General features: G+C 38.6%; 1 protein-coding gene across 1 annotated transcript in view; it reads left to right on the forward strand.

Annotated features, from left to right (window-relative positions):
* Nucleotides 1-14,186, forward strand: part of LOC111542200 (myosin-15) — a 143,072-nt gene that overhangs the window by 81,782 nt on the left and 47,104 nt on the right. The window contains 5 exon segments of the mRNA XM_023211420.3: nucleotides 1,106-1,348; nucleotides 2,453-2,629; nucleotides 4,735-4,880; nucleotides 11,407-11,497; nucleotides 13,606-13,995. Coding sequence (XP_023067188.2) covers nucleotides 1,106-1,348; nucleotides 2,453-2,629; nucleotides 4,735-4,880; nucleotides 11,407-11,497; nucleotides 13,606-13,995 — 1,047 coding nt within the window.

Here is a 14,186-nt window from a genome sequence, read left to right on the forward strand (position 1 = left end):
TACCTCTCTCCATCTGTGCCTCTTTGAGCCCTGTTTGCTGGGTAGGCAGCCATTCTCCAGCCAGGAGCTACTCAGAGGCCAATAGCCTGGATTTTTACCTCCCCCCAGACCCCCACTCTTGATCTGATTAGCAGACACAAGTTAAGTGAGGCAAGTGGATCATTAATACATTGCCCAAACTGGCATGTTGTGAAGGATGGATGAGGTCTAGAGATGGAAGATGAAAATGTGTGTAAAGTTATATTACAGCAAGACCAACAACAATTAAGAACTTGCTTATGAAGAAGAGGTTTTATTCAGCCTCTAAAGAAGACAAGTTAGAGGGGCTTAAAGTTATGAAAGGTGCTCTGTAGTAAAAACCCCCTTTACTTTTTACTTGACCCATAACACACTTTTTACTTGACCCATAACACAGGAACAATGGGTTACCCAATAAGAGCTGGAGGCAGTGCCTGTGCAAGGATAAAGGAAAGAGTACTATATGCTCTTTGTGTAACTTCGTACTATCAGAATCATTGAGGCAAAAATTTTAGTTGGAAATAACAGTGAAATACAGTTAGTGACTTGCAAATAAACTTATGAATTCTAAATTTAGCCTATGAATTTAAAAAACATATAACTCAGCTCAATTTATTAGAAGAGATGTATATTAAACACATACATCCGTGCACTTGTAATAGTTACAGTGCAATATTCTGAGGGAACTCTGCTTTCTTAAAAGATGATTTTTTGAGCAGTTATCTACCTCAAACTCTATGCCCGCATGGATGTTTCCAGAAGCTGTGGTTTAAGCAGCACACCACTGATTTTTGGAGGCATGCTAGCTCCTTTAGGCCACCAGGATTCTATTAAGTGCTTTAGAAGAGGTAATCTAATCTACTGAATTGGCCTGAGAGATTGAAAGCACCTCCAAACACAAGCAACTTCACTTCTCAGTGATCGGATCAGGGACCTGGGAATATTATTGCAGCTGTTTAGGAAAGGTAGGTGAAAGTGCTGGGCAGAGGGCAGGCAATTATCTCTTTGCTATGTGTTAAGCAGCATTTTCGCCTAGCTGATAAATTACTTCCAGCTGTTGGCAACAATTTTCTCCTCATCATGGCAGGAGCAAGAGACACTGGCAAATGTTGAAGAGCAGTGCGAGTGGCTGATTAAATCCAAGATCCAGCTGGAGGCCAGAGTAAAAGAGCTGTCGGAGAGGGTGGAGGAAGAAGAGGAGATAAATTCTGAGCTGACTGCCAGGGGGCGGAAACTCGAAGATGAATGTTCCGAGTTGAAGAAAGAAATCGATGACTTGGAAACAATGTTGGTGAAGTCAGAGAAGGAGAAACGTACTACAGAGCACAAGGTACTTTTTCCATAATGTTAGTTTAGAAGGCCTAGCAGCCAGAATTCCACTCTCAAATCAGGTTTTGGTATCTGACTTGCTCTATTTAAGTTAATTAGCACAGTGGCCTGCAACTTTACAGCATTGAGAGTCAGAACTGGCACAAAATATAGGGTCTGATAAACTATGCTGTCCCAATTCAGATTTCCAGTTTGAACTTATGGAACCTTATTTAACTTCCCAAATGAAACATTTTCATTTGTTCCAATCCTATTGCATCTGAACTCTATAATAGAGTAAAATGGTTTCATGGGGCCTGTAAGAACCCTTTTTTTTTTTTTTGGAAGAAGAGTGAGTATGATATGGTTTGCTAAAAGATAATTCGGGATGTGCCTGAGTCCCCAGCTGTGTCATTGATTTGGAGTTTGACCTTGAAGATGTCACTTTAATTCTAGTTAAGGGCTTTCGTGTTTTGTTTGTTTTGGCTGAGAGTTTGTTTGAGGGTTTTAACTTGCGCATCTGTGTGTAGATTGAGGACAGTGAGGAGTCTGCATCAAGCCTCTGATACAGTCTCCAAAGTGACACTGTAATTTTGGCAGGCTATTAAATAGCACTCTTATTTTTATTGATTCCCTTTCATAAAAAGCACATGGGCCTGATACAGTCAACTTCCATGTTTGCATATTTTATCAGCTGGAACCCTTCTTGAACTGCCATTTTTTGGGATACTGAGGCACAACGCGATCGGTACATGCCATGACTCCTCAAAAGAAATCGCAATTGCTTTTAGTGTTGTTACTGTTATATAATAATGTGAATTAAATTGGCCATCCAATTTAGTTCATATTAATAATGTTAAATAATTATAAATAATGTTAATTATTTACTCATATTAATGTTTAAACAGAATACTCCATTTCCTGACCATGACAGATAACGGATCATTTTTGTGGGAGAAAAACTAAATTTAGCTTTAGAAAGTGTATCAGGAACTTGGCTAAATACAGCTCTTTATGACATTGGATACCTCATGTGTTGTTCTGGACGACAAAAGGAGATGATCCTCAGTGTTATGCCCAACTTTCCAGCAGTGGCTTTAATGAAGCTGTCATCTTCTTCCCACAGGTCAAGAACCTGACTGAGGAAGTAGAGTTTCTAAATGAGGATATCAGCAAACTTAACAGAGCAGCCAAAGTTGTGCAGGAGGCCCATCAGCAGACCCTAGATGACCTGCACGTGGAGGAGGAGAAGCTCAGCAGCCTGAGCAAAGCAAATCTGAAGCTGGAACAGCAAGTTGTTGAGGTCAGTAATGGTGTATCTGGTTAGTTAGCTATCTGTCTACATATATACATAACTCCAGTTTTTAATTCATTAATTTATCTTGACAGTTTCAGGAAAACCTAGTAGCATGGTTTTCCTGATTATTGAGAATAAAAGGTTTTTTTTTATACACAAAACCACGACAGTATAAGAGAGGTCTCTGCATATAATCTGTCAGTTTTTAAATGCAACTTTCATTCAACCCTGGACGATAGGAAAAGAACAGTAAGATGAATGGTAAAGGGTTATCACTCTAGGTGACTGGCTTTCCTCATATCTCCCACGGAACCTGGTATTTTGTCCCACAGATATGCTGGTACTTTGTTTGACACTGGTGTTGAAGGATTCATTTTAAAGGCCATGTGTGTTTCCACTGGTGTGCTGAGATTTATTTATGGTTGAAAGATATGTGAGACACAAGCTGTGTTCTACCTACACTATTGGAAATTACTTTTAAGATTCTAGAGATGATGCCCCTGTTTTGCCTCTAAATGCTCTGTGAAATAAAACTGTTTCATACCAGTTTCAATGTGTGGGTTCATAATTCTTCCTTTTTCCCACCCCAGCTGACATAGTATATGCTATGCATTTATGCTCACAGTAGTCCCCACTTTTATAAAGTGTAGCCTTTATAAAATTGTTGACAAGGGTGGTTAGGTCTTTTTTTTTTTTTTTTCCCTTGTCTGCTGCTCTTTCTTCCTGCCTCTATATAAGTTTCTTCTATTACTTATTCGTTGTGTTACATTTCTTCCTATTTCCACTAATTGCATATCTCACAAAGCCTCAGCATAAGGATTTTTGGGTGTTTATATATGTGCGTATATATGCACATCACACACACCTGCCCACACCCACACACCCACACATTTATTCTCTCCTGGTGTCTTAGTCCATTCAGGCTGCTATAATAAAATACCATAAACTGGGGGGCAAATAAATAGCAGTTTATTTCCTACAGTTCCGGAGACTGGGAAGTCTGCAATCAAAGTACCAGCAGACTTGGTGTCTAGTGAGGACACATTTCCTGGTTTATGGAGGGTGACTTCTCCTTGTGTCCTCACATGGCAGAAGGAACAAGGAAGCTCTCCAGGTTCTCTTTTATAAGGACTAATTCCATTCATGGAGGCTCCACCTTCATGCCCTCATCACTTCCTAAAGGGCCCACCTCCCAACACCATTGCACTGGGGATTAGGATTTCAGCGTATGAATTTGGCGGGGACACAGACTTTCAGTCCCCAGAACTCAGTGTTCATCTACTTTCTGATTTTACATATATCCTTTCCAGAATTTCTCCCTCCCTCCCAATTTGAATTTCATCTCTTTGGCTGGTTACAGAGCATGTCTTCCATTGTTTTAAAGTAAACGTATCAATAAATAAATAAGCCATATTGTGACTGTTATCTAGCTTCCTGGAAAATTAACCTTTATATAATTCCTGGCAATACTAATGCATACAAAACTGGAATGTTCTGATGGAGAACATTTAGTGAGGAACCAGAATATGACATGATGTTATGAACTAGAAGAGGGTACCAAGGTGGTGACGGGGCTTAAAAATCATGCCATGTGAGAATGTGTTTGAATGGGCCAGTGATGCCTAGGGTTATTCCAGATTATTAAGGATGATCATGCAGAAACTGATTTGCTTGGTGTTGCTCCAAGGAGCAGAGCTTGTGCTTGTGGATAGAATTTACAGGGAATATTTTGGCTTCTTATGAAGAAGCACTCCCAAGTAAATGGACTTATCCACCCGTGAAATGAGCTGCCATGTGAAGAAGTGAGCTTCCTATCATTGGAAAGAGATCAATCAAGGGCTCACTGGCCATTTCTTGTTGGTTCCTTCCCTAAGACAGAACTCATATTCTATAATTTCTAAAGTTTTCTTCCATCCCTGTGATTTCTGGATTCTTTTGTTAACCTATTGACATACGCAATATGTATTTGGAAATATCTCTGTTACTGGGCATCATTTATAGAATTTGTGCTTGTGTCTTTCTTTTTCCAGAAGGTAAGTGGTTACTGAACACATCTAGTGAAGTATAAACTCTACCTATTTATTTGACTAAATAGTGTCTCCTTTTGTCAGCTTGAGGGTGCCCTTGAGCAGGAGAGAAAAGCGAGAATTAACTGTGAAAGGGAACTGCACAAACTGGAGGGCGATTTAAAGCTGAATCAGGAAAGTATGGAGAACCTGGAAAGCAGGCAGCGACACCTGGCAGAAGAGCTGAGGAAGTAAGCCACCTTTCTGTTGACATGAGATTCTTGGAGACCTTATATTAGAAGGAACAGCTTTCTTGTTTCATTTATCCTTAGGACTCCAGGGCCAGATAGCTCAAGACCCAAGGCAAGGATAACAAACCTAGGAAATGATTTTTTTTTTCTTTTCTGGACTTTATTTTATAGTTGTAAAGAGACTAAATGCATAATCTGGAAGGACGTAAAGAAGAAAGTATCTGACTAGCAAATGAGAAAGAATGGTGTAAGGTATATGAGATGTAAACTATTGGGAACTTGCAGCTGTAAGTCAAAAAAATAACAATGACTCTCTTTTTTACTCATGAGACCAATGGCATAAAATGTAAAAAAAAAAAAAAAAATCCTCTTGTGAAGGATACTCTCTGATTACTTAAATAATATATGTTTGTCAGACATAACTTAATATTTACATAGGAATTTTGGTGAAATAATTTACTATATAAATATTAAACCTTAAAATCTAGAACAAGCCATTAAAATGATCAAAATTAGGGAACTTTCAACTCATTTGGATTCCTTACACCCCAAGGAACTCGGAGCAAGACGGCTTTCTCAGTTTAGTTCTATTAGTCAGTGACATGGGTTTTCTCACCTTCTCCCTTTTGTCGTCTTCCTCTGTTTAACTAGACTTTTTTTTTCTTTTAATCATTAGGGTTAAATTTATTTAGATTATACCAAATAAGAGAGGAAAACAGTGAGGATGAAGAGTAAGATAGGTCAGGTTGCCGAGGTGGGTGGATCATGAGGTCAAGAGATTGAGACCATCCTGGGCAACATGGTGAAACCCCATCTCTACTAAAAATACAAAAATTAGCTGGGCGTGGTGGCCTGCACCTGTAGTCCCAGCTACTTGGGAGGCTGAGGCAGGAGAATCACTTGAACCCAGGAGGCGGAGGTTGCAGTGAGCCGAGATCGTGGCACTGCACTCCAGCCTGGCGACAGAGCGAGACTCTGTCTCCAAAAAGGCCACATTAAGGATGATAGTATATCAGTGGTTGAGGCCCACAGTGAAAGAGGGAAGAGAGTCCATTGACCAGCTGTGAGCGTCTGGCTTTCTTGTTGGTATATACATATATGCTATTATACATGCTCTTGGTGAAGCTTGACTCATATTCTGCTAATAAGTTACTGGGCTTAATAGGGTTTAGAATGATGAAACAAGTGACCCTTATGAATGGAATAGAATAATTAAAATGATGATAGAGTTCCCTTAGCATTCAGTTGTGAAGATTGTGTTTCGGTACAAATGATAACCAGCAAAGTGTAAATGATACTCTATGTCATGTAGGCTACAGGTCGAGAGTTTTAGCATTTTAGAAATCCATATTTTTAAAAAGTTGTAACTTTATTAAAAAACTTTTCCCCTAAATAGACCTATGTATATTTGAAACAATAAGTGATAAAGGTGGCATTTCAAATTAATAATGACAAGAGATGTAGTAAATGGTATTGGAATTATTGGCTATTAATTTCTTGAGGTGAGAGAAATTGCTACCTCATACAATTTATACACACAAACTTCAGTTGCACTAATGAACTCAATGTCAAAACAAAGCCATAAAACCATTAGAAGATGCCACATTATTCACAATAGCCAATATGTAGAAACAACCTAAATATTCACTGATGTATAAATGGATAAAGAAAATGTGGGGTGTGTGTGTGTGTGTGTGTATATGTATATATATACACACATACATACATATACACAAAAACCTATTGAAATAAAAAATAAAATTTTAAAAATGAAAAAACCCCCAAACACACACATACACATATTCATACATACATCTGTATACATATATATACACATATATATGTATACGGATATTGGAATTTGGAGGACATTATACTAAGGGAAATAAGCCAGTCACAAAAAGGAAAAAGACTGCATGATTCCACCAATAGAGGTATCTAAAATAATCAAATTCATAGAAACGAATTCATAGAAAAGTGCTTGCTAAGGGCTGGGAGGAGGGAGAAATAATGGAGAGCTGCTGTTCAATGAGTATAAAGTTGGTTATATAAGATGATTAAGTTCTAGAGATCTGCTTTACAACGTTTTGCCTGTAGTTAACAATACTACATTTTGTACTTAAAAATTAAAGAGTAGAGCTCAGGTTAAGTGTTCTTACCACAACTTAAAAAAAATTAGAATAAAATATAGTCAATAAGTCTTAGGAAATTGACAGGCTAAGTCTTCTTGAGCAAGTCACAAAAAGCCAAAGACAAAAGGGAGACATTGATATATTTGACATCAAAATTTTAAACATGTGGCAAATGCCAATACAAATAAAATGGAGACAGGTTATAAAGTGAGAGAAAAATTTGTAACAAATATAAAAAATGTCAAGAATCCAAGGAAAATCTATAACTCAATAATTAGATGAACACACCTAATAGAAAAATGGGCAAATAACACAAACAGGCAGTCCATTTGGTTTATTGACCATTTAAAGATACTAATAGTTGACAAGATGCAGTCATTACTAGTAAGTGAGGGCATTGCAAATAAAACAATGAAATAGTAATCTATTTTCTAAGAAAATTTCAGAAGTCTGATATTAAGAATAAATGTAGAGAAGCAATGATCTCACACTGTTAGTGGAGAGCAAGGGACAGGGCTATCTTATTTTTCAACACTTACCTATTCATTGCCCAGCAATTTCCTGCTCAGTATCCACTCTAGAGAAACACTCTCATGTATACAAGGGGCATGGTTATGAATGGTGTGATTTGTAAAAGCAAAATATTAAGGAAAACCTAAGTGCTTATTGTGAAATTCACAAACTAAGGAATGTCTAAATTGTGAAATACTATGCCATAGTTAATTTTTAAATGGAGTACTCTGTGTAGGCTTGTGTAGAAAAATATATTATTGAATTAATAATAATATAATTATTTTAAAATATAATAGCTTAAGATTTTTAAGCTTAATATATTGATAAGAATAAATTCTCAGGCTGGGTGTGGTGACTCATGCTTGTAATCTCAGCACATTGGGAGGCGGAGGCGGGCGGATCACCTGAGGTCAGGAGTTCAAGACCAGCCTGGTCAACATGGAGAAACCCTGTCTCTACTAAAAATACAAAATTAGTCAGACGTGGTGGCACGTGCCTGTAATCTCAGCTGCTCAGAAGGCTGAGGCAGGAGAATTGCTTGAACCTAAGAGGCAGAGGTTGCATTGAGCCGAGATTGTACCATTGCACTCCAGCCTGGGCAACAAGAGTGAAACTCAAAAAAAAAAAAAAATAACATTCTCAATTCAATAATATATTTAAAAAATTAAATATAACAATATTTAATATTAAATACATATTTAATATATTATAAATGCTATTCTTATCAATATCTTAATGAATAATATATTAATACCAATCAAGTTGTTAATCTGTACATGCAAATGTATGTGATATTCTGTCACAGTAAGGAAAATGAAATAGCTACATGTACACATGTAAGCACAAACATATGTCAGTACTTAAATTTCTGGAAGGATTTACACTAAATGGATAATGGTAGTTTCCTCTAGTGGGAAAGCAGGGATTGGGTATGACTTTAGTTTATTTTCACATTGCTGATAAAGACATACCTACAACTAGGTAATTTACACAGGAAAAAGGGTTTAATGTACTTACAGTTCCACATGTCTCAGGAGGCCTCACAATCAAGGCAGAAGACAAGGAGTAGCAAGTCACATCTTATATGGATGACAGCAGGCAAAAACAGAACTTGTGTAGGGGGACTCCTCTTTATAAAACCATCAGATCTCGTGAGACTTATTCACTATCATGAGAACAGCATGGGAAAGACTTGCCCCATGATTCAATTACCTCCCACAGGGTCCCTCCCACAACACATGGAAATTCAAGATGAGATTTGGGTGGGGACACAGCCAAACCATATAATTCTGCCCCTGGTCCCTCCCAAATCTCATGTCCTCACATTTTAAAACCAATCATGCCTTCCCCACAGTCCCCTAAAGTCTTCACTCATTTCAGCTTTAACTCAAAAGTCCACAGTCCAAGGTCTTATCTGCAAGAAGGCAAGTCCCTTCTGCTTATGAGCCTGTAAAATCAAAAGCAAGTTAGTTATTTCCTAGACACAATGGGGGTATAGGCATTGGGTAAATACAGCCATTCCAAATGGGAGAAATTGGCCAAAACAAAGGGGCTACAGGCCCCATCCAAGTCTGAAATCCAGCAGAGCAGTCAAATCCTAAAGCTCTAAAATGATCTCCATGTCTCACATCCAGGGCACACTGATGCAAGAGGTAGGTTCCCACCGTCTTGGTCAGCTCCTGCCCTGTGGCTTTGCAGGGTAAAGCCTCCTTCCCAGCTGTCTTCACTGGCTGGTGTTGAGTGTCTGTGGCTTTTCCAGGTGCATGGTACAAGCTGATAGTAGATCTAACATTCTGGTGTCTGGAGGACAGTGGCCCTCTTCTTACAGCTCCACTAGGCAGTGCCCCAGAAGGGACTCTGTGTGGGGACCCTGACCCCACATTTCCCTTCCACACTGCTCTAGCAAAGGTTCTCCATAAGGGCCCTACTCCTGCAGCAAACTTCTGCTTGGGCATCCAGGCATTTCCATATTTCTGAAATTTAGGTGGAAGTTCCCAAACCCCAATTCATAACTTCTGTGTGCTTGTAGGCTCCACACCAGGTGGAAGTTGCCAAGGCTTGGGGCTTGCACCCTCTGAAGCCATGACCCAAGCTCTATGTTGGCCCCTTTCAGCCATGACTGGAGCAGCTGGGACGCAGGGCACCAAGTCCCTAGGCTGCACACAGCACGGGGATCCTGGGCCCAGCCCACGAAACCAATTTTTCCTCCTAGGCCTCTAGGCCTGTGATGGGAGGGTCTGTAGCGAAGACCACTGACATGGCCTGGAGACATTTTCCCAGTTGTCTTGGGGATTAACATTTGGTTCCTTGTTACTTATGCAAATTTCTGCAGCTGGCTTGAATTTTTTCTCGGAAAATGGGATTTTTTTTTTCTATCACATTGTCAGGCTGCACATTTTCCAAACTTTTATGTTCTGTTTTCCTTATAAAACTGAATGCAGGCAGGGTGCGGTGGCTCACGCCTATAATCCTAGCACTCTGGGAGGCCGAAGCGGGCAGATTGCCTGAGCTCAGGAGTTAGAGACCAGTCTGGGCAACACAGTGAAACCCTTCATCTACTAAAAGACAAAAAATTAGCTGGGCATGGCGGCATGAGCCTGTAGTCCCAGCTACTCGGGAGGCTGAGGCAGGAGAATTGCTTGAACCTGGGAGGTGGAGGTTGCAGTGAGCCAAGATTGTGCCACTGCAATCCAGCCTGGGTGACAGAGCAAGACTCAGTCTCAAAAACAAATAAACAAAACACCAAAAAAACAAAACTGAATGCATTTAAGAGCACCCAAGTCACCTCTTGAATGCTTTGCTGCTTAGAAATCCCTTCTGTCAGATACCCTAAATCATCTCTCTCAAATTTAAAGATACACAGATTTCTAGGGCAGAGGCAAAATGCCACCAGTTTCTTTGCTAAAACATAACAAGAACCACTTTTGCTTTGGTTCTCAGCAAGTTCCTCATCTCCATCTGAGACTGCCTCAGCTACGATTTCATTATCCATTTCATTATCAGCATTTTGGTTGAAGCTATTCAGCAAATCTCTAGGGAGTTCCAAACTTTCCCCCATTTTTCTTTCTTCTTCTGAGCCCTCCAAACTGTTCCAACCTCTGCCTGTTACCCAGTTCCAAAGTCGCTTCCACATTTTCGGGTATCTTTTCATCAATGCCCCACCTACTGGTACCAATTTACTATATTAGTCCATTTTCACACTGCTGATAGAGAGTTACCCGAGACTGGGTGATTTATACAAGAAAAAGGGTTTAACAGACTTACAGTTCCACATGGCTGGGGAGGTCTCACAATCATGGTGGAAGGCAAGGCACATCTAAAATGGATGGTGCAGGCAAAAAGAGAGAACTTGTACAGGAGAACTCCTCTTTATAACACCATTAGATCTTGTGAGACTTATTCACTACCACAAGAACAGCACGGGAAAGACATGCCCCCATGATTCAATTACCTCCCACTGGATCCCCCCTACAACATGTGGAAATTCAAGATGAGATTCAGGTGTGGACATAGACAAACCATATCAGGTATCATAGCCAAGAAAAATTCAGATGTAGGCATAATCATTGAAGTTTTAAAATGAGAATGAATTATTGTATTATATCTATAATTAAAAAAATATTTAAACAAAATGGTATTTTTACTTTTGGTTAAAGCCTGGTTGTGTTTTTTATTGATTTATAATAATTGTACATGTTTTTGGAGTGCATGTGCTATTTTGATACCTGTATACAATGTACAATGAGTAAATCAGGGTAATTGGGATATCTATCACCTCAAACGTCTATCTTTTCTTTGTGTTAGGAATATTACAATTCTAACTACTTTAAACAAAATGTTATTATTCTGAACAATTGTATTTGATATCTTCTTCTAAACAGAAAAGAATTAGAAAACAGTCAGATGAATTCAAAAGTGGAGAATGAGAAAGGCCTGGTAGCTCAGCTTCAGAAGATGGTTAAAGAGCTTCAGGTAATCAATTATCAAATATGCCTGTGTACTTATATTTAGATCCATGGGTGATGACTCGTGGGTCAATGACAAATTCTCTGCCAAGGTATTCATATCCTTAGCCAATCACAGGCAGAGGCAGAAAGGAACAGTGGTTAAGAAGGGAAATTGTGGCATTCCACAGATGGATTTAAGCTTAAATTTCCTTGTAAGAATAATATAAATGAATAGCTAATTTGTTGAATCCTTGCTGTGAACCAGGCATTGTGCTAAAATCCAAAACTTGTTTTTTTTCACTCATGAATCCTTCTGGCAACCATTGAGCTCATATTATTAAATGCAACAATATATTTAAGTAGTAAGCACAGTGCCTGACCCATGGTATGCATTCAAATTAGCAATTTAATTTTTATGATGATTATTCTTTGTGATTAGAAGGCGATTGAAAATCAGTAAGTTATATAGGTACTTGTGGCCTCAAAACATTATTTGATAATGGATAGCTATTTATAAGTTTTAGACCATGTGAGTTTTATAGCATATGACCATGTTATAAAGTAATTTTTCACACAGATGCACACACACACATTTAGATGGATAATTTCCCTTTGGAGCTAAATAAATATCTTAGTAATATAACCATGACTCAAAATAATTTTGGAACCTCTTTCTGATATTTATCTTCTGAGATATGTTGAACCAAATAAGAAAACCAATCTCAGTGTTTTGTAAACATATTTTAGTTTCAGACATGGTATTAATCTCCAAGTGGTTATCATATTCATCAGGCTTGTCTTCAAATGACTCTTGACTTTATCCAAAATAAAAAAAAAACATTTAAAAAACCCACAAACTTTTCAATATATCCAGAAGACAAATTTCCTTACCTTGATGACTCAAAAAGTTCTCTAAATATTATTTCTGACAAAACATTTCAGAAATGTTTGGTTCAATGGTGGTATTATTTGGGATAAATATTTTCTTGGATCCCATGATAACCAGTTGGAAGAGGATCATGGTTACTTGAATGTGGAAATCATACTTTTTTTAAAGCACCTTTTCTGTCATACCTCATCTATAGAACTGATAGGCTACTTATTTGATACAATCTAGAAATTAGTTTTTTCTAAGCCACAGTAGTCTTATTTAATGGAAAGGAAAACATATTCTAAAACAGTTTCTATCTTGTTTTCTCCCCATCCTAATCTATGCCTAATTACTTAAGGTGATGATAGTAACATCAATGGCTTCATTGTACTGTAATACAGTGATGTTATCAGGATTTGTAGACCTATTTGACCTGTACTAAAAGGGCTTGGGACTCTGAGAGTTGTTATCACTTCTTTTTCCAATAATCCTGCTTCTGATGATACCGTGTCTCTACTCACTTTAGTAGTCCACATTCCTTCACCAACTCTCCTTTGTTATTTCAAATCTCTTCCTTGAAATCTCCTGTAGACTAGAAAACCAAGTAACCAAGTTTTTTAGAATTGTGTGTAAAAATTAAATTGAGGCTGTTCCTTTTTTTTTTTGAGACGGAGTCTCGCTCTGTCGCCCAGGCTGGAGTACAGTGGCCGGATCTCAGCTCACTGCAAGCTCCGCCTCCCGGGTTTCCGCCATTCTCCTGCCTCAGCCAAATTGAGGCTGTTTCTTACAAGTAAATTGCTTGAACTTGAAGATGTTCATTGTATTGATCAGATTTTTGCCCAAGTCCTAGATAATTGAGATCAGATAAACGAATTTCAGATGAGGAAGATTTTTGTATATAAAATTTACCATTCCAATTTTTATGAATGCTCTTAAACACTTTTTTGTCACATGAAAGATATTTTCCTGTTTCTTTGGGAAGTGCTCTTTACTAAGCTTTCCCCTCCATGTATATAATTTAATGAGCTTGCCCATCATCAGGGGCTGAGCAATTTGGCAGAACTGCAAATTTGATTTCTGGTCTTGGTATTGAATTGGGGCAAATCACTTAACTTCTGTGTATTCTGTTTTCTTTAGTTATAAATTGGGAACCAAAAGGTTCATGTTAGCTTTGTGATAAAAAAAAAAAAAAAAAAAAAAAAAATAGAATAAAGCTCTTGCTACAAGTGCTTAGTAAAAATCAAAATTATTTCTTGCTACAGACTCAAATAAAGGATTTGAAAGAGAAACTAGAAGCTGAAAGGACCACTCGAGCCAAGATGGAAAAGGAGAGAGCTGACCTCACCCAAGACCTGGCTGACTTGAATGAGAGGCTGGAGGAGGTAGGAGGAGCCAGTTTGGCTCAGCTGGAAATAACTAAGAAACAGGAAACCAAATTCCAGAAGCTGCGTCGAGACATGGAGGAGGCCACGCTGCACTTTGAGGCAACTTCTGCATCTTTGAAGAAGAGACATGCAGACAGCCTGGCTGAGCTCGAGGGCCAGGTAGAAAATCTACAGCAGGTCAAGCAGAAACTGGAAAAAGACAAGAGTGACTTGCAGCTAGAAGTAGATGACCTCCTGACCCGTATTGAGCAGATGACAAGGGCTAAGGTAAATACTCCCATCCATCCTTATGGGCTTTTGAACATGGAAGTAGGGAGAGGAAGAAATGGGAGGGGAGGGAAAAGAAAAATAAGCCAGCTTAGTGGCTCAGTGTATTTTCTAATGAATAATATAGTTCTTCAGATGGAATAGATCAGGCCTGACCTTAGTGGTCATTGTTAAGGTCACACAGCTATCAC

This window comes from Piliocolobus tephrosceles, unplaced genomic scaffold (genome assembly GCF_002776525.5).
Source record: "Piliocolobus tephrosceles isolate RC106 unplaced genomic scaffold, ASM277652v3 unscaffolded_19, whole genome shotgun sequence".
Classification (NCBI taxonomy): domain Eukaryota; kingdom Metazoa; phylum Chordata; class Mammalia; order Primates; family Cercopithecidae; genus Piliocolobus; species Piliocolobus tephrosceles.